Source organism: Equus przewalskii, chromosome 16 (genome assembly GCF_037783145.1).
Source record: "Equus przewalskii isolate Varuska chromosome 16, EquPr2, whole genome shotgun sequence".
Lineage (NCBI taxonomy): Eukaryota > Metazoa > Chordata > Mammalia > Perissodactyla > Equidae > Equus > Equus przewalskii.
In genome coordinates this window covers 14501584-14522080 of record NC_091846.1, presented here as the reverse complement: position 1 = coordinate 14522080, position 20497 = coordinate 14501584, and the positions used below count along the sequence as shown (strand labels likewise).

Here is a 20497-nt window from a genome sequence, read left to right as displayed (position 1 = left end):
GGAAATGCAGCTTTCTTGGAGAATTGGTCACTAAAATACAAGGGTGCCAAAAATATCAGAATGGAGTGATTGCCTTTAGTATCTTAAATTTTTAATTTAATGTTGACATGAGAACTGGTTGTTTGCCATCCTTCCCACCCTCCACCATCACCCACTTGTCTGCCCCTGACTATGGGCCCTGAAAGAAAATTTCCAGACTTTATTCACAATGGAACAGCTCTTTAGGCCACAGCATCAGATCCTGGGATGATAAGGAAGCCACCAATCCAAGAGACTTGGGTTCTGATGCAAGTTAGTTTGCCCCTCTGAGATTCAGTTTCCTCATCTATAAAATGAGAGATTGAGTTAGTTTCGTGACTAGTAAGAGTTCACATAAGTAGTAACAGGATCAATAGTAATCTGGGTCAATATTTGTTGAGCAGCTATTACATGCTTTTCAATATGCCAGGACTAGTTGTTAATCAATGGAGTAGGGGGTGGGGAGGCAGAGTAATAAATGAATACTTTTGATAGATTAATAATATGGTGAGAACTAAGTGCAAGAGAAGCTACAGAAGCATAGCAAGAGCCCACTTCTTTTCAGTATTTGAAAATCAAATAAAACGCCTACATTTGCTCTGGTAAGATTGAGCTGCCAAACTAAAATGCCTAGTTTCTTTCTGGTAGCTGGAAAAATGTCAGCCTAGTGTGGTAAGGTTGGTTCTTTTATGCTGACCCAGAGCCCTGATTGGTAGTTGGAGCCATAACTAGCAATTTTGGCACATGTGGCAAACACCATGCGACAAACCCTAAAATCAACTTTTTAACTCATGTTGCGGCTCACAGATGGGTGTTATAACCAATGTGCACCATCTGGTAGCTTTCTATTTTAGCTCTTCATTCCTTCTAACTAGATACTGAATTTTTAAAATTATCATTTTAAATTTATGTGACCTCTAAACGTTCCTGACCTGGGACAAAAAGTCCTCGTCATCCTGCCCTCATTATAGTCATGATTTTGACTTCAAATGAGAAACATATTATTACTTAAAGCAATTTGTTTCATAAACCAACATTTTTCAAACATGAGGTCCATGAAATAAAAATTAGCAGAAAAGAGCTTTTGCTGGTTAAAAGACTCTATACTCCATTCCTAGGTGGTAAGTGTCTCGAGTTCCAAAACTTTGTTCTCCATCTTGCCTGCAGTGCTTGGTACTTGGCACATAGTGGGTACTCGATAAGAATTTAATTGGAAGCATACCAATGGATCGGCAACAATACAGCAATCCAATTTGGTTGCTAATATCCTTCCAAAAGTCTAGGCCCACGTCCAAAGGCTAGAACAAACTCCAGGATGTTGTGTGGACAGAGCCTTGAGCTAATTGGATGTCCCTTCACGTGTTCCAAAGATCTGTTTTGCAAATTAAAACCTGCACAGACACACCCTCAGGCACTAGCACTCCATGGGAATGGTCCTGTGGTTCCTATCATATCTTCTGATGTTGTGATGTTATATTTCTTGCTTACATCTATCTTTTAATTTTTGCTCATATGTCCACATGCGTAGATTTTTTTCCTTTTTCTTTAAGAAATGGAAATCTCTTGCAGGACCACCTGAGGAAGGCCAGAACACCCAACAGTGACCCAAATAACTATCGGGGAAGCCTGGGCAGGCTCGGTCGTGCCCTGGTTCATTTTCTCCCTGCTTTTGGCTATGAAGCCACAAATACTAATATCTCAAGACAGAATTTCCTTCTTCTTTTTTCCCCCAACAGATCAATTCATCAGGCTTCCGGGAGACACTCCCATTACCTCTTATTTCTAGTCTTGCAACATTTATGTTTCATATACACTTACATTCCTTTTTTACTAAACAATATGAACTACTGTGTAGATTTGGAAAAAATAAGAAAAGATGCTTATATAAAGCCTTTCGGAATATATAATGGAAAGATGTTTTGAGCTTAGAAAATTAGAAATTGCAAGGATAGGGAAGAAGAATTTCACAAAGTCGGGCATCAGAATTAGATCTGAAATTATTATTATTTCTTTGTTACTAAACTCTAAAATGGTAAAAAAAAATGCATAATGGAAAAGTTAATAGATTAGGCTTCAGTTTTAAACTACTGTACTTAAAAAGAATACCACATTTAAAAGGCTAATATTTTTCAACAACTGCCTAAAAAGATAAATATTTCTAACATGATAGACAAGGGGATAAAAATTTAATCTAGAATGCATTCTTACAAACCAATAGAAAAAGAACATCCCAGCTGCAAATGGCGAATAGACCTGAGTAAATAATTGCAAAAGAAGAAATACCAATGGCTAATAAATACATGGGAAAAGAACAGACAAGTTTATTTGCAATAAAACTATTCAGACTTAAAGCAGTGAAGTCCGATATTTGTTTAGAAATTAGCAGAGATTTCCTGAATAGATAATACCTACCCTCAGGGAGGGGTCAGTTGAACAACCACTCTCAGACTCTGATGAAGATACGGTTTGGGTCCACCAGGCTGGAGGGCAGTTGTCAAAGGCTTTTCAAAAGCAGCTTCTCTTTAGACCTACCAATCTCACTTCGTTCAGCAAATATTTTTGAGCACCTACAATGTGTCCATGGTTTCCAGTTACTAGAAACTAAATTTAAGTGCTAAGGACTAAATCTATCCTAAAGAAACACTCAGATAACTGCATACTCATTTACAAGGGTGTTATTAAGTGTTTATAATAATGAAATATTGAACATAAGTTAAATGTCCAACAGTAGGAATTTGGTTAAGCAAATTATGGTATATCCCTGCAGTAGAATATTCTACAGCAGGCCAGGAACCATTTTAGAGATCATCATATGGTGGTGCACAGGCTCACACTGTGCCCTTGTAGCCAGGTAAAGTCACTTCTCCACCAATTTTACTTCTTCTGCGCAAATGCTGTCATTTCCCACACATAGTAAAGACCCACAGCTATCAATCACTATGAGGTCTCCCAAGAATAATAAACCCGGACTTGATGGGTGGAATCTTTCATCATGAGCAGAATCTTCCATCACCGCATGTCTTGGTTTATGAGGTCAACCTTTCCTCTAACATTTTACTTGGAAGAAAGAAAAATTTATCCCAAAAGGGACACATATACACAAATAACTCAAGGGGTAGGTGGAGAGAAACCCCAACAAAAGCACTTCTTTACCAGCCTCTTACTCCCAATCTATCCAAAATATTACTGTAAAGGAGCTAAACTAGAAGGCTTTGGAGTGTTATTTATCTACTTTGATGTCTAAGACACTCACTGTACCCTTTCTGGTTGTTTTCTTGGTTCCTTTGTTACGGATGAGCACTGGGCTGGCAGGAAGGCGGTATGACTGAGGATGGCCATGTATTTCTATTTCCAGGTTTATTGTACATTTCGAATGGTGTGTGCCATGACCTTCTAATGATGTGTGGTTGTTGTTCTTTCCTCAGAATGTCGAGTGGTGAAGTCTACTTCTTACACCAAAATAGCTTCATCATCCCGCAGGAGCACCACCAAGAGCCCAGGACCTTCCAGGCGCAGCAAATCCCCTGCATCAACCAGCTCAGGTAAAGCAGCAGAGGAGGCTGAAGAAGCTGCCTTGTTCTGATGTATGATGAGCAGAGAGTATGTGAAGCCAGAGCATGAGGTTTCAAGATAGTGTAGACTCCGGTTTATAATTTTAGAACATGTTAGAGAGTGGTGGAACAGATTCGCTGAAGTCTAGCATGTTGGCTGTAAGAAAAAACATTGAGCTCAGGAAAACTAACTTAGTGAAGACTCAAGAAATCCAGATTTGCCCACAAATAGATACGACTGACTTGTGTCATTCTACCACACAATTTAATTTTTCAGGCTAAGGCCCCCCAATTCCAAAAGTCTCTGTTAAAGCATTTATTCTACTTGGGACTGGCTTTGAAGAGTTGCCAGTGTATTTGCTGAACTGTTGTTTTAACACACGTTCTGCTCTGGCCCCCGCGTGGCTGCAGAGCTGAAAGCAGTGAGAGCAAGAGCCTGGGGCTGGGAGAGCTGCTCTGACTCTGGGCCTGCGTCCTGGCTTTCAGGGGCTCTAGTGCTCATGTGGGAGCAGGATGTGTGCTTACAAGATGACCATCTCAGCCCTGCCTTTTCCTTCTTTGGTCTTAAAACTATCATGAGTCAGTTAGAAGGTGGTTTTGGGTGGGGTTTTTTTGGTCTCAGGTGTAAGGTCTATTTCACTATTGAAGGGAATTATTTATTAATGGATATAAATTGTTGAATGGGAATTACTAAATGATACATACATCAAAGCGATTGTCACCTGATTTCATGAAGACAAAGAACCTCTTATAAGTAGGGACAGAGATCTTTAGGGCCTACACACAGGCCTTCTTGTACTCACCAGTGTGGGCCCAGAGGGATATGAACAGATCCCTAGACTGGGCTGCAAGGCCTGCCTCCAGCACCACTGGCCAGCTGTTACACTACTGTATCAATTATCACCTCCACATTTAAAAACAGAGGTGCTATCATCTGTTTTTCCTAATATAAAGTAAAACTGAAACCTCCAAAGTGAGTCTTGGAAGAAGGAACTTTTGTAGGCTGGATAGTGGAGCCCCAGCCCAACTGGGTTCTCTAAGAGACACCTTCCCCTTGAGCTTTACTCATTCCTGCTCTTCCCTGGATAGGTCTACACAGACCTTCTTCTTCTTTGATATTCACTCTGAGGGTGGCAACAGGGGCTACCACTGCCCCCTTCCCACAGCATGGCCTACTTCATAACCAGTAAGGGAATAAGTCTCAGAACACTACTGGCACTTGAGATGCAGCTTATTCACCCTGCCTAGTTTAGAGGTGGGCTGAGAACTCCTCCCTTGATACCACATAGCTCACCCATATTGGATAGAACACCAAAATAAAACTTTGCTAAAGGGTAAGGTAGTGAGACTCAAAATTTAAAGTGCATGAGAGTCATTTGGGAACTTGATAAAGTTTGTCATCCTGACCACCCCCCTCCCCGCCTTGATTTTGACTAAGACCATAAACTTGTGTTTTACCAAGTATTCTAGGCAATTCTGATCAGATAGTGTATGGGCCACATTCAGAGAAACAGTGGGTTAAGGAAGTGGTTCCCAAAGTGTGGTTCCTGGACCAGAAGTATCACTATCACCAGAGCATGTTAGAAATGCAGAGTCTTGAGTCCTTCCCCAGACCCGCTGAATCTGAAACTCTGGAGCTAGATCCCAGCAATCTGGGTTTTCACAAGCCCTCCAGGTGATTCTGATGCTCACAGAAGTTTGAGAGCCACTGAATTACAGGTAACAAAAGAGAAATAAATACGAGAAGTCATTTGACTCTGGATAATCTGGGGTGAAAAGATATGACTTGCTCATCTTCATTTATTGGCATGACAGAGTTGACTTCCTTTCTACCTCCCTGCTTGCCTCCAAGTGGTAATATCCATCTTTAATCCTTGCAACCCAAGAGCAGACCCCTAGATACCTTGAAGTGTAGGCCAAGAGAGCCATGAGCAAAGGAGAGTACCAGACACCAGCTACCTTTACTACTTCCTTACGGTGGCATGCCTTCAGAGAACCAGTTACCTGGGAGAAGAGAGAATTTCTGCCAAGATCATCCCTTCCCTGGAAACTGATATTGGGGAAAGTCTCTCCCTTTAAGAGAGACGCCACCTACATGCAGAGATAGGGACCTCCACAAAGTGACAGACTGATGCTGGAATTGCTGCTTTCAAATTCCCCTGGGAGACCTTAACTTGTTCATTAGCCAGCTGACAGGTTAAAACTGAGCCCTTTGGAAGATTTTCAGCCTTGACCAAAGAACATTCCTCATTTTCTCTGAGAAAGCCTGGGCTGTAGGATGAATTCTCATGGGGCAGAAAGGGAGAAAGAGGGCCTAGCCAGCCTGTTTCCCCTAAAATGTTGGCTGTTTAGTACAATTATGGAAGGATATGAAGAAGAATAACATCCACTTTAACTGAAACATTATTAATACTACTAAAAAACATCAATATTAAAAAACAAAATTAGTCCCCAATCCAAACCAACTTTGACATTGACAAATGTTACTTATCTTTCCTCTTATATACCATGTATATACCATGAATTTTAAAATATCAGGTGTAATGCAGGTAAACATCTATAATGGGTGGGTGATTAGCCAAATTCTTGCATCTTTTACAGAATAGGTATTTCAAGAGACTCAGTATGCACTATCACTATTAACTTTTTGTTGTTGTTTTTAACAGGTTTTGTTTTTAAGAGCTCTAGGCAGTTAGATGATCCTGGGTTTGGGAATTTCTTTTCTTTTCTTTTTTCTTTTTGTCCCCATAAGTCAAGGAAGGTAGAGGATAGGTCAGATTATCATGCACGTGTCAAAGAGTGGAATCTTGAGATTTGGAGCAGTGACCGTCTCCTGCTAAGGTTTCCATTACAGATGCAAGAAGTGTCCCCACACTTTCTGTCTGTCTGAGGTGGCAACTAAGACTGCACAGGTGAATAAAGGAGGAAAACATGGAGAGAGAATTTTTGCAACTCAGAAATAACCTGTAAATAGTGAAGAGCCTGTTTTACTCCAAAAAAGAATATAAAATTTGAGTCACACATACAAAAGAATCATGAATCTAATCTTAAAATGATAATTATGAATACAGGAAATTATTTCACTTTAGAATTAACTGGTAACGTAGTCACTATTCAGCATCTCTAAGATTATATAATTCTTATAAGTATAATATATTTAATTATAACCTTGTAGATGAATAGATTATTTACCAAGAGTAATTTTAGAAACTCAAAAAAGCAGACAGGCAAATGTATTAAATATGTTTGTATTTGTTACTGCCAACATTTGGAACTATTCCTTTTAGAAGTTTAAGCTGGTAGGACACATACCTCAAAATCAATAGATTGCTTCAAGCAACTGTTTTTATTTTCTGTTCTTTCCCAAAAGCCTTTTTCAACTCTAGTTGAAACCTGGTTTATTTAACCAGAGCTAACTTAGAATCTGTGATAGGTAAGCCATGCCAGGTAGTATCATTTCCATAAAGAAAGTGGAATCCGAATCTATTCTAAAATCAATATGTTCTTCAAAAATTAACATTTCATTCAAGGTGTCTTTAACTTCTAGGTCAAAATTAATTAAATGGCAGTGATCATGTATTGTTTAATATGACCGTTTATGCATATAAAATGTTAAACTTCCTGCATTTTGATCTAGAAGATATGCCATACAAGCATTTCTCGGTTATATACAACTTATAATATGTAATGCCTTGTCTCTTGATTCTGACTTGCTACCAGATCTTACCACCTTCTGGTGGATGATTCTAAGTTAGAGATGGTTTACAGAGCAGCAGTATTCAGTTGCAAATATGTGGATGATGCCAGTGATCCAAGACCACTCCCTTTCCCTGGGACCTAAGCCCAGGGTTTAGGAAGTACAGTGATATTTCCATTTTGAAGTGTAGCTGTTGGATGTCAAAGGGAGACCCTCCCTCAGGTCCCTCCACCACACTAGCCCAGACTCCTGTCTCTACTCAAGTATGGCTCTTGAAACCAGTAGAAAGGAGCAGTGAATTATCTCTCTATCGATTGTATCACCATTTTCTTCAAATAGCCTGTTTAGTGTTTTTCATAAATCATAAAGACTGGAATGTGAATAATTTTACTTTCATACCTCTCAAGCATTGATGTTGCCCCAAACTCAGTCACCACTATGAACCTAACTTTTTAACTTTAAAGAATCTTTGTTTTCCCCCCTAAAATATTAAAGTTTGAAATGGTTTTACTTCACTTTTTTAGTTTCTACTTCCAGTATTCATCCTTCTACCTTATGCAGAGATTGGAGCATGGTATAAAGTTAAGATTTGCTCAGTTTTTGAGCCATGCTGCTGTTCAGGGTAATATTGTTAACTTATATTTAAATGAAACATCAGAGTTTACATAGGACTTTTATCTTTTTGATCTTTTTTGATTTTCCCAACAACAAGCAAGACAAGGTATAAATAATATAGTCTGTTTTCAGAAATGAGGAAGCAGAGGCTCGGCTGGGGGGAACTCTTTGCCCAGTCTCACAGAGTTACTAGTGGCAGCTCAGGGCTGGCACCTGGGGCTTCCAGTGCTCCAGAAACACAATCCTTGATATCTGTTTCTTCACCTCTGCTTATTAAAGTTTTGATCTCCAGGAAACAACTAATACAATACCTGGTTTAAGATTGCAATTTACAACATCATTACACCTTGCAGCAGAAGCCTAAGGATTAGTCCCAGGCACCAGCGTCCCAGGAGGTGAAATGAGTCAACCCAACTTCATGATGTTTGTCAGTGTCAGACAGAAACTTCCCTGTGTAAGCCGGTGTTAGAACAAGAAGGAGAATCTTCTATAAATCTTCTCTTTGTCCCTTACCCGTTCCTCTTCTTGGGACTAAAAGCAGTAAGAGGTGATTTATTAACATAAGGTGTTCATTTACACATTCAGAAATATCAAGCACGGGCCTGCCAAGGTCAGGCATTTGCTGGGCGCTAATAATGCAGAGATGAAAGAAACAGCCCCCACTCTCAAGAAGCATACATGTCAAGCCCCCTACATAATTTACAGATAACATAATTCACATACCTGTTGAATTGTTATTAGTCTCCATAACGGAAAGAGTCCAAAGGAGGCAGTTGTAGCTAGAAAAAAGAAACCAGAAGCCTTAGTAATACACAAGAAGAATAATGAGACCGTAGACTATTGTGTGCTGAGACATTGAATGTGGTTTTCACTAGGAAATTGGAAAAATGATTTTTAGTTGCTTCTTAAAGAAACAAGAATACATGAGAGCATCATAAAAAGTCTTTAATATGGGTTGAATCTTTGTTCATGTGTGTCTGCCTTTGGAACACAGATGTCTCATAAGATGTACAGTTTAATAGTAAAATTCCTTTATCTGCACAGGGAAGTTATAACAAAGTATCTCCCAAGATAAGAGTATAATATACACTAATTCAATTTCTGTAAGAATGGGTAAAGTTTAGTTTTGCTTTATATTGTTTTCTTAGTATTAAAAGTATAAGAAAAATATATTTATCTATCTTGAATTTTCATTGTTGCAATCCTCCTTAAAATGTACAGATTTCAAAATTTTGACCTCTTCTTGGATCCCTTAGAAGAATTTTGGGGTCTTCTGTTTGTTTTAGAGTTTTTATTAGCATTTAGATGGATGACACATCTTTTCTCGTAGCACGACAACCTCTGTTTAGAATCTCTGTCTGTAGAAGCCATGGCAAACATAACTGAATCCCCATGGGTTGCCTTCCACCCATCCATTCAAGTATGAGCTGATGCACTTTCTTGCTCTCTGGAAGTTTATAGTCTATGGTAGAAACACTCCTGGCAACAACCATTCACTCATTCAGTGTTCATTGAGAACCCGTCATGGACCAGCAATGCTGATATGCAAGAGTGAACATTCGAAAGAAGAAAAGATGGATGCCTTAGTTAATGACTTTCTACCATGACTGAAGCACCATTCCATACTCCCTGGCTTAAAACTTACTTGTATGTGACTCTGGAAATCCTGAAGTCTTTTTATTATGCTATTCAAATTTTACTTCTTTACAGTTATATAAAATATTTTATGCAACATATGCAGATAAGACAAAAATCAAAGCTGGGGAAGTGAAGAGAATTTTAATCATCTTACCACTCCAATTTTTCAATATTTTTATTTATATCAAACATCTTCAAAGGCAGATTGCTAGCTATTAATTTTTAGCTCAATTTTTTCCTCTAGTATGGAGATTTCAGCCTTATACATTCTATGGAGGATCTTTTCTGCTTTGGGGTTCCAAGGGAATTGTTGAAAACATGATGCACCAAGAAAATCATGGGGGCTGATGATTAATCCCTTGTGTTTTTAGAATTTGTCCTGCATGTAAAGCTCAATCCTCCTTCCATTCTCTTGCCTTGCGCCCATCACTTCGCTCCTAGTGCTCACCCTCCACATCTCCACAGATGCTCTTCAAAACTTTGAACCATTGTCTTGACCCACTGTCTATGTGGAGGCAGCACCTCATGTCAACTGCTTTTATAAACTCCTCACTGTTAATGCCCCATGTTAATTAAATAAATATTTCCTGAGCATCTACTGTGTTCCAGGCATGTATTAGGTCCCAAGGATACAAAGATGATTAAGCCACAGTTCTTGTCTTCAAGTTCTTCAAAGAGACAAACATATATACTACTTACTATAATAGTGTAGTAAGTACTATGACAGCCCAGAGGATGAAGGGGTTAAATCACATTAATGAGATCAGAAAAAGCTTCCAAGAGAAAAGGACTTATAAATTGGGACTTGAAGGATCCTGCCAGGATAAGAAGGACCAGGGTGGTGTGACCACCTGAGAAAACAGTGTGAGCTAAGGCACAAAGGCATGAAAGTGTTGTATGGAATATTTAAGGAACACTTGCTAGTCCAGTGAAAATGAGGGAGAGATACTAGGAAAGAGCTGGAGAAGATGGTAGCGCCTCTGTTGGTTGTGGTCAGATTGCACAGGGCCATGAAGGCCTGATTTTGTTGTTGGTGTTAGGGGGTGAAAGGAGATTTTTAGTAAGGCCATGATTTGATTTTTATTTGAATTTTAGAAACAACAGTGTGATGTTAGAGAGGATGGTTACATATGAGGGGTCAAGAAAGGGCCGGGAAGGCTCCATGAGGCCACTCAGTCATCCTGGAAAGAAACCGTCAGGACAGAATTTAAACAGCAATGTTGGGAATGGGGGAGACTTCAAAAGGGAAATGAAACCAGGAATTTAACTGGATATGTGGCCAAAGGAAGAGGGAGGAATCAGAGATGAGGAGCAGGTTTGTCAGTTGAGGAGGAGCGGTAGGGAATGAGTTCCATTTTGGACATGTGGAATGTGAAATGCTTCAGAAACATCAGCAGGCAATTAGGAATATGTAACTGTGTTTAAGTCAGATTTGAGCTGCCAATGGGTATTTGGGAGATCCTGGCATATAGTAGTAACTTAAATAATAGAAATGTAAGATAGTACCCCCCACAACCCAACAAGAGATTTGTAAAGTAAGGATGAAAAGGGGAACATGGGGAGCATGTGCAATAATCAGAGTACATCAGAAGAGGCGAGAGAATGATGAGAAGGCAGTGACAGAAGACAGAAAGTTTTGAGTTAGAGAAAGAGGCCAGAAATGTTCTATGTTAGGAAGCCAAGTAGCCTGAAAACTGAAAGGAGGTTATAGGATTTGGCAGTGAGGATACCACTTGTGACCTGTGAAAGATCCATTTCACGGGGCAAGACCAGACACTAGTGGATCATTTGCTGGGCATGTTGTCCTTGGGGGTCATGCTGGGACTGCTTTAGGGCTAACTCCCAGGCTTAATTCTGAGGGGAGATGGTCCTGCAATACCTGGTTGGGTGGGGACAGAGCACCCACCGGGGACCAGGGGGGCTGCAGAGCCCATCAGTCCCAGGGCCCCCAACCACCCTAATCCTTGGTGCCCTAAGCACCTCATTCCCTTGTGATAACCACGGCCTGTTCTGGGATCCCAGCTGACACATTTTCACAGTTGTAAATCAAAGAACTCCAGATGATCCTATTTTATTCTTGAATTAATCTGTTTCCTTTTACCTAGAAATCATTTTTGATTCTTTTTGCCCCTCCCCTTCCACACTCAGTTTGTTACCAGTCGTCCTGGTTCCTCCTTTCAATGCTGTCCTAGGACTCTGGTTTCTCACAGGCTACAGAAACTGCTTGCTAGCTGGTCTCCTCCCTGCCTTTGTCCTCTGCTCCTTGCATCTGCCCTGCACACTGATGTCCGACTTGTTGCCATTGCTTATTGTCTGCCAAATGAAATCTGAACCCTTTATTCTCAGATGGAGAACTGTCTTGCTTTGGCCACAGTCTTCCTTTCCAGCCATATCTTCTATCTCCTCTGGACTTGTCGTACATCCTATAAACTAATTGAGATTTCCACCAGATACCCCTTGTGCTTGTCCACCTTGTACCTGTACTGTTATCACTTGGCCTAGAATCCTTCCTCTGTCACTTCAGCTTTCTAAAGCACGCACACCCAATTCAACCTAGCTGTCCTCTGTGAAACATTCCCTGATCACCTCACTGTTGAGGGTCTTCCCCACCTCTACAATCCCGTGCCAATTGACTTGGCTCTCAGTCTACAGGTGACATGTTGTATCACCCTACTAGGCTGCAAGGTTTCTGAGAGCAGGAGTTCTTTACACAATCTACAGTACTTCCAAGTTCATGGTAACTCTGGGTAAATGTTGACCAGATAAGTGAATTGAGAAATACTGGGATCTGTTCAAGTTGCCTAGGTTTTCTGAGGTTCAAGGGCTTTTTGTAAATATTTATTTAAAAATTAGCACATAGAGCCACATCCCTTTCTCCAGCCTCACTTTTCCATTGACCTCCCCATTTCCCATTATTCTCAGTAGATAGTCCCTTTGAATTTGACCCATTGTCTCAGGTTAAGAAGAGAACGTAGACAAATGGAGAAAATCAGGGTTCCACCTCACCTCTGAGGTGAGCACCTATGAAGATAGAATTAGGACAAAACATCTTTTCCCAAGAGTGCCCCCCCATTAGAAAGTTGCCTGTTTTTTTCTCTTTGCTTCATTTGACTCCATTTGCTTTTTCTTTCTTTCTTTCTCTTCTCAATAATGTAGCAAGCAATGGCCAAGGGCTGAGAAAAGAGACTGTACGGTATTTAAAGCTTCCTCCATGATCAGGGAGTGAGGGAAAGTCTAAGGCCAGCAGCTAGATCTCCTCAGCAACATGCCTGAATCGGCAGCCCCTGGACACACAAATGGACACCCAGATACATGCAGACACATTCCCTCCTCTCATCCCTGTGGTGGAGCATCACAAATGGACTAGTCACCTTCGGTGCAGAAAGAAAATTGGGAAATGGCAAGGTGGATTTTCACGTCCAAAAAGTCACTCACCTGGCAATTAGATCGTCTTACTTGGAGATTCCTCTGATTTCAGTATCAGTTTGGGACATTTGTTAGCTTTCACTTGATGTCTGAGACTCTTGAGAAGAAACCCTATATCTTCACAAAGGGGTTGCTAAATTAACATGCACACATGAGACTAAAGTCAGCTAAAAGGAGCAATAAATTAGTAGTTCCAAACTCTAGAATGTTTTGGTAACCTTCATATTCAGTTATAAGCTTTTGGGACACAGGGACCAATGGACAGAGTCAGGCGCATAGTGAGTGTACACTGTGTGTACTGACTGGTTGATTATAGAACCCTGAATTCAGCCTCCAATGAGTAAATATAGTAGGATCATCCATCTAAAATGATGAAGGAAAAGATGAGACTGGATCCTTCATGAGGGGCTATGTGCTGTGACCCATTCATGCTGTTGTGTCCCTGACAGGCTTAGGTGATGGAGAGTTGAAAAAGAGAGGGGTGTGGATTAGGGATGAAAGGAGTGAGCTCTGCAGAGTTCTTCCACAGCCCTTTGGGGGCCAATTATATAATTGATCATCATGGAATCTGTGAATAATCCAGCCTAAGCGTAGCGCTTCTCATTCAGGAGGTAATAAGCAGAGCAAGGCATGCAGGATTTAAGGAAAATGTACCCAGACAGATCTGAGCAAAGGAAATCAGAACTAGATATAAGGCAGTGGATCTGAAAGTACTTTAGTATTCAGAGTTTAATGAATTCAGATTGAAATAATTAATGGTTAGATCTGCTTGGCCACTTAACAACAACCATGTTAAGTTGAATTTTCCTCCTTCAAGATAAAGAATTGTTTAATAAAGGCCTCTGTAAAGTAATACCATTTGTCAGTTGAATTTTAATAAGTTCTGTTAAATAAGTGACAAGGCCCTTTTTATTGGCTCTGAGGGACTTCTGGTATTACAGGATAAAAAACAACTGAACTCAATACATATCAAACTTACTTATGAAATATAATTCTTTATTCCAGCAGTGATTCAACAATAAGGTGTGTGATGTTTTCTGGAAGTCGAGAACCATTTTAAGAAGTCACTAATGCTTTTCACTTGGCCAAGTGGAAGAGTCTGAACAGAACTCTGATCCTAAGAATACCAGCCATTGCCAACTTTCAAGCAGGTTATGTTCCAAAAATGTTTGAATGTAGATGACTTGTCTGGCACTTGAGCTTTATTTTTCCACGAGAGGGCAACACAAGTGGAAGCCTTGAGCCCGGTGGCTTTAAATAAAGGAGACAGGCCAGAGTGCCCCAGTGATAGAGAAACCTAGCTGTCTAAGGACTGTAGACAGAAGACAAGAGTCCTGGACATGTCCTGAGGTGCCAGGACAGGCCACTCATGGGAAAAGCGTGCAGTTCTTTGAATAAGACATAAGTGAGATCCCTTTCTGGTTCTGCCACCTTCAGGCTGTTTGACTTTGGGAAAGTTACTTTTTTGAACCTCAGTTTCCTCATCTAAAACAGGAAAAATTACACCAACCTACAATGCAGAATTTTTTGTCTTTTTTTTCTGGTTAGATGTATCAGGGCACAGACATTGCAGAATTGATGTCACATAAGATGCTTCAGTTTAACATGGCCCAACTCTCTATGTCCTTCCAAGCCTGCTCTCTTGCTAGCCTTAATCCTCTTCAACCAATCAGTTGCCACTTCCTATGGTTTTCTCTCTTAAATCTCTCTGGAATGTTTCCATTGACCTCCGCCCCCACTGCACCACCCTAGACTCAGCTACTCTATCTCTCTGACCACAGGACCCTTACATGTGCCACCCTCTTTCTTCCCTAGACATTCTCCTAAGGGATATCCTTGCACACATTATTGTTCTCTAATCCATTCTTGACAGAACAAGAGCTCTTGAGAGCTTTTTAAAATGCAAATCTGATCCCCTAGGTCCTGCTTAAAATCGTTCAATAGCTTTATCATTGCCCTTTGGATAAAAACCAGACTCCTTAACATGAATTTTGAAGCCCTGCATTATGCAACCCCTGTCTACTCTCCATCCTCATTCATAAGGCTCTTTCTCTCCAACTCCACTTATCTGCTACGCTAACTTACTTAGGTCTCTTCAAAGCACCACACTTGCTCCCTCCTCCGTGCCCAGCCATGAAACAGCTGGTCCCCTCAACCTGAAATACTTTTCCTTCATTGTGCCCTTCCCTGTTTCACCTAGAGAACTCCTACTAATGCTTAGGTTCTGGCTCCATTACCTCTTAACCTCTCTGTAGGATGGAGGCCAACCTTGACCCCATAAGTTGTTAGAATTCCAATAGCAAAACCCAATACTTCCCCTCTCTAAATACTTTATTGTGATTACTAGTTTAGTTATCTGATTTCCCTACAGGCTAGAAGGCTGGCAAGGGAAGGGAAGACAGTAAAGACTACAGGTTTCCATTACCTAGGTTAGATTTTGGGCTCTGCCCCGCATTTGCTGGTTAAGTTGCTTATCATCTTCATGCCTCAGTTTCCTCATCTATAAAATAATACTTCCTCCCTCACAGAGTTATTGTGAGTGTTAAATGAGATAATATGCGAGTGTGTGTGTATGCACATATATGTGTTTGCGTGTTAAATATATGTATGTAAGTTTAAGTGCATTAACTGGTCCATAGAAAATAACTCCAGCAAACTGAGATGCACACATAACGAGAACTTACTAAATGCAGGCTTTTTGTTGTTTTGTTTTGCTTTTTTAAGCAAGGTATTCCTAAGACTGTTTTCCTGGGAGTCCACTTTCTCTTTTTCTTTATTTTCCATTGGCTTGATAAGATTAGAGTCCCCAAAGTAAAAAATGTTAATACAGTGTTTGCTTCCCCATTTGCTCATTTTTTCCCAATCTGTGTAGCCTTTATGTGTGGTGTAAAGACATAAGGCAGAATAAAAGTGGGCAAAGAAAATGTTACATTCATAAAAATTGTGTTCCAGTCAACTCGTAGGGAACCTCTTGCTGTATTAGTTGTAGATTCTGCCTCTGCCCACAGTTCTTGCCTATTTCAGAGCCCTTCCCATACAGGCCACTGGCTGGGAAGTTCAGTATCAAGAGGCCTGAGCATCAAGCTCATTCAGCAAAGACAGGACTGTAGAATGCAAGCGAACTAAAGCATTCACAGTGCTTCCTACTTGAATCTGCCAAAAAATAGTTGTTGCTGTTTTTTTTTCAGAAGGAGTCACCAAATACGTTTGAGAGGCAAAATTACAAATTAGTGCAGTATGGGTTATGTGACATGTTTTGAAGATCTTTGAAAAAGGTGACAGAACAAGGAGCTTCCCACTTTCATGGGCCCTCAGTTTTTGTGCAAATGTTGTGTGTGGAAAATCAATAAACGCTGTACCTTGCCACTGAATTTTGTGAGGGTGTACTTATTCCCCGGTAGTCACCAGGCTTTGCAAGAGTTATTGTCATTTTGATTTTCAGATGAGTCACTGGGTCTCTTGCCCCCAGAGGCACTTCATTATGATTCAGTGCAAAGTACTGAAAGGGCTTGGGCTTCCGGGAGTTAGTGGTGTCTGGTGGGGGTTGCAGTGGCTCCGAGTTGGCATGAGGCTTAATTGACACCTTTGATGTAGCCTAAGACAGAACCCGCACCTCCCACTGCTGCTTAGAAGACGTCAGCCTTACGCAGAGAAGGCATCTGCTGGTGAATCCTGCATCTCATTCAGCCTGCTCTGGGAGCAGCCTTAGCCATCCTTAGCTAATCCAAACGCTTCCTGTTTCCGTGGGTCCTTGGCTTAGTGCTCAGAAGGGATTTCGCCTCTTGCTATTGTCAGGTTTAACACTAAGACTGTGTCCATGTTAGAACTCATAGAAGGTAAGTTCAATCCATTATCGCTCTCCCTCGTGGAAAATGTTTCTTATGCATCCTTGAGAATGTGTGTGTCTCATTGCTAATTCTACTTCACTGACTGTGGATGTAAAACATATAAAAATGTTGTCATTTTTACAGGTAAAATAATGGTGATCTTATATGTCTTTATCAAGTCATGTCTTTAAGTGTTCGATGTTGTTACTCAGACAAAAGAGTTGCTTACTTGAGTTGTGTGGCTTTGATTCCGTTTAGTGATAATCTTGTGTAAAAGTCTGGAGAGTCGGGTAGAATTCCAGTGATTTAAACCTATTAAAGAGCAGCTTTTCTTTAGAGTAGCAGCAAAGACAGATTGTGAGGAGTTCCTGAGCGTCTGCACCAATTACTTTGTCCTGTTTACGGCAGGTCCTTCAGAGTTAGGCTAGGGGGATGTACAGGGCACAAGTGAATGCAGGAACTTCTAGAAGTGAGGACAACGATCTTTTTAACAAGACACGGGGAATATCACTCGTGAGCTATGCTAATATTTACTCCTACTATGTGGTACTGGGAAGCTAAACCAAAAAATTAAGGGTGAATCCCATTGAAAATGTCTCAGGACCTCAATCACGTGCCTCAAATCTCTATTGGTGCTATTAAAGACATCATTAATAAATTCATCAGGAAAGTTGTGTAAAGTACATTTTAAAAAATCTTTATGTAAGCTGCTGCTCTGTTAAACACAGGATTAACAAAACAGTGAATTTCTAAAGAAGGTTATTCCCCAAAGCTTTTTTTCAGGACTACAGATGAAAAGCTGTCTGGAATTTTAGCAAATGTCCCTCCACAGTTGTTTGTTTTTCTGGAGAGATTATTTGTCGTGAAAATTCTTTAACATGCCATTTTTTTGTCTCTGTGATTCTTTGTTCTTCTAGTTAATGGAACTCCTGGTAGTCAGCTCTCTACTCCGCGCTCGGGCAAATCACCAAGCCCATCACCCACCAGCCCAGGAAGCCTGCGGAAGCAGAGGGTAAGGAGATAAAGCAAGCTCTTTGTTTAAGACGGGTCTGAGCCGTGGTGCAGAATGGCACAGGTGCCAGCAAATGTCTCTCTCATAATCAGGCTGCTTGACTCTAAGTGTAATAATCAAGCAAGGGCAGGTGGTGACCAACGGCAGGTCACTTATTATGGCTGTGGTTTCACTTGCTGTAACTCAGGGCTCTTAATTTCTCTGTAAACTTGTCCAAATCTTAACTCTGAGAAAAATAAACAGTTGCTGCTTCCCTGTTAAATACCCCACTCTTTTTGTCCTGAATGCACGACAACTTTATTGGCACTGCTTTCTAAGCTTCCTTAGTTGTAACAAGATTTATTAGATGTTATCACTGATCATCAGCCTTCCTTAAGAAGAAAAGGAAAAGTGCCGTTGTTGGACAGGTGGGCCATGGTGGGGAGTTGCTTTATGGCATAGAGTGGTGGTCCAGAGTGGCTTGGAGTCCATGGCACAAGGAATGGGTACATGTGCCATGTGCTTTTGTGAATGAAACCCACACGAGCACCTTCTCTTTCATTACTACTTGCCTTTATTTTTTAACTTCTTGTGTAATAACGAAGAAGTTGACTGAGCTTGGAGACCAAAGTCAAACAGTTACTGGAGACAGTGTTAGCTTCTCTATGCTAAGCGAGGGGTGAGGATTAGCAATTCTTTCAGGATGGAAGAACTACTCTTCTTATCCTCTCACAACCTTACTGTTTGTCTTTTCCGGTAATACCAGGGCAAGAACACAAGGAGTGGGAAGGGAAGGTGGGGGAAGGTGCAGTGGAGGAAATGGAAGGCCTTTCATTGTCCAGATTTCCCAGGTGCAGAGGGAGGAGTATGTGCTTTTAGGAGGCTTTATGATGGGGCTCATCGAACATTTTAATCAGCAGGGGCTCCCTGGAGGCTTCTGAACTCAAAGCCTGGCATCTGGAATTTGGTTTCTTTTACTATGTGTTTTAAAATGAGACTTCTAAGTTCCATCGGTCAAAACTGCATCCAAGATGGAGGCTTCTCTCTTCAAGCCTCTTGCCAAGGTTGTGTCCACACACCACTCTCTGTCTGGGGCAGGGAACTCAGTCAGTCCCCAATCCCTTTGCAGTCTCACCCACCAATTATCAGGTTGTATTGTCTTTCTCCGCTATCCTCCTGGCAGCAGGTTTAGCTTGTTTAGATTATTTGATGAGGCCTGGGGTTTGGCACCAGCTCCTCCACTAAATGGCTGTGGTATCTTAGATATGTCTATTATCCTCTCCAGGCCTCAGTTGGAAAAAAGAAAGAGGCTCTTTCCATGCAGAAAACTCAATAATTTTATTCCAGTTTCATCTGAATGTTGTCACTATGGTTTTCTTCTTGGCCACAGTCTAATCTGGTATTTTCAAATACTGCAATCATTAGTGAACTATTAAAAGAAGAACTGACCAAATTCCTTTACTCTCCCAAATGTCTATCCTTGAGTGGAGGAAGCGGTAGTGGAGTGATTCTTTCCTTGTAAGTTTTGCCCAACAAGGTCCCCATCCATAGGGGCTGCCATTAGGATATGGCACAGATAGGGCCCTCTTTCATAGAACGTTCTCACTTTTGAAGTGTGTACTTTGGAGAATGCACCTGGCATAGAAATCCCTCTTCATCATTTGAGCTAATTAAAGTCACATTCAGGATGTAGCTCATGCTTAGTGGTTGAGATTAAATGAGAGAGACTGAGAATCCTTGCCACGAATCTGAGCTTCTCGCCCTGCTTGCTTATTATGAGACCTTCATCTTTGGGCTATAAAGCACTTTGCTCAACTGCCCCTTTGTTGGCAGAATGAGGCTAGAATTTGCTTCTTCTGCCCTCTGTATTCTCTCCTTCACTATGATTTTGTCCAACTGAGGCAGAAAATTTCCATCCAGCTCCCAGCAGCTGTGTGGCTGATGGCTTATGAAATTGACATTGCCAGCACTTGGGAAATGTTTATAAGGGATGTTTCTCTTATAGATTCTTCGTTTTGTCGTTTAAACTACCAATGCAAGCACCGTACTTGAGAGGGGAAAACAATCCCATTTGTTTTAGGGAGACAAAGCATTTATCATCATCTGAAAACATTTTTTAAGCACATGTTATTCAGAGCAGAGCAGTGGATAATTCAGAGACAGTTCAGTTTCCCAGCTTTTGAATTTAGACCATAAATGAACATCCTCCATCCATGTACCATGTCATTGTGTGGAGACACTCCCAGCTGCTTCAGCAAGAGGAGCTTTCATCTTGGTGTGGAGGCAGTTGCATCAAAGAAGCCCTCCCAGTTAAAATCGGCCTAGAATTTCTCTAAAAACTGATCCTGTTTCAAATTTGGTTAATGTTCCTCTCAAATGGTTGGCTATACTCCTATGCAGGAAATACTGAAATAAGTGAAAGATGGCAAGTGCTAAAAGAAGACACTTCAAAGAATAAATTAACTCTTTTTATTGCAAATTGGAAAACAGTAGCTACTTCTATTTTTCCTTCTGTGTTGCCTAGCAACATGGCCAGGAAAATGAGTTGGCTGTCCCCCCCCCAACACGCACGCGCCCGCACACACACACTCACACTTCCTACCTCATTTTAAAACACAGGAACATAAGTTGTGGGGGGGGTTTAAATGGAATGTTGAGACATTTGACTGCTTTCTTTACAAATAACAAAAATTTATAGTTTTATTTTTATTAATTATGATGATTTAATCAGCTT

General features: G+C 40.9%; 1 protein-coding gene across 15 annotated transcripts in view; it reads left to right on the top strand.

Moving 5' to 3' along the window:
* Window positions 1-20497, top strand: part of DCLK1 (doublecortin like kinase 1) — a 324739-nt gene that overhangs the window by 227824 nt on the left and 76418 nt on the right. For 13 of the 15 annotated variants that reach the window (XM_070578004.1, XM_070578000.1, XM_070578003.1 and 10 more), the window contains exons 5-6: window positions 3444-3560; window positions 17690-17784. In XM_070578004.1, coding sequence (XP_070434105.1) covers window positions 3444-3560; window positions 17690-17784 — 212 coding nt within the window. Of the gene's footprint in view, window positions 1-3443; window positions 3561-16428; window positions 16782-17689; window positions 17785-20497 lie in introns of those variants that run through there. The other 2 variants (XM_008527422.2, XM_008527423.2) reach the window with 2 other exon arrangements.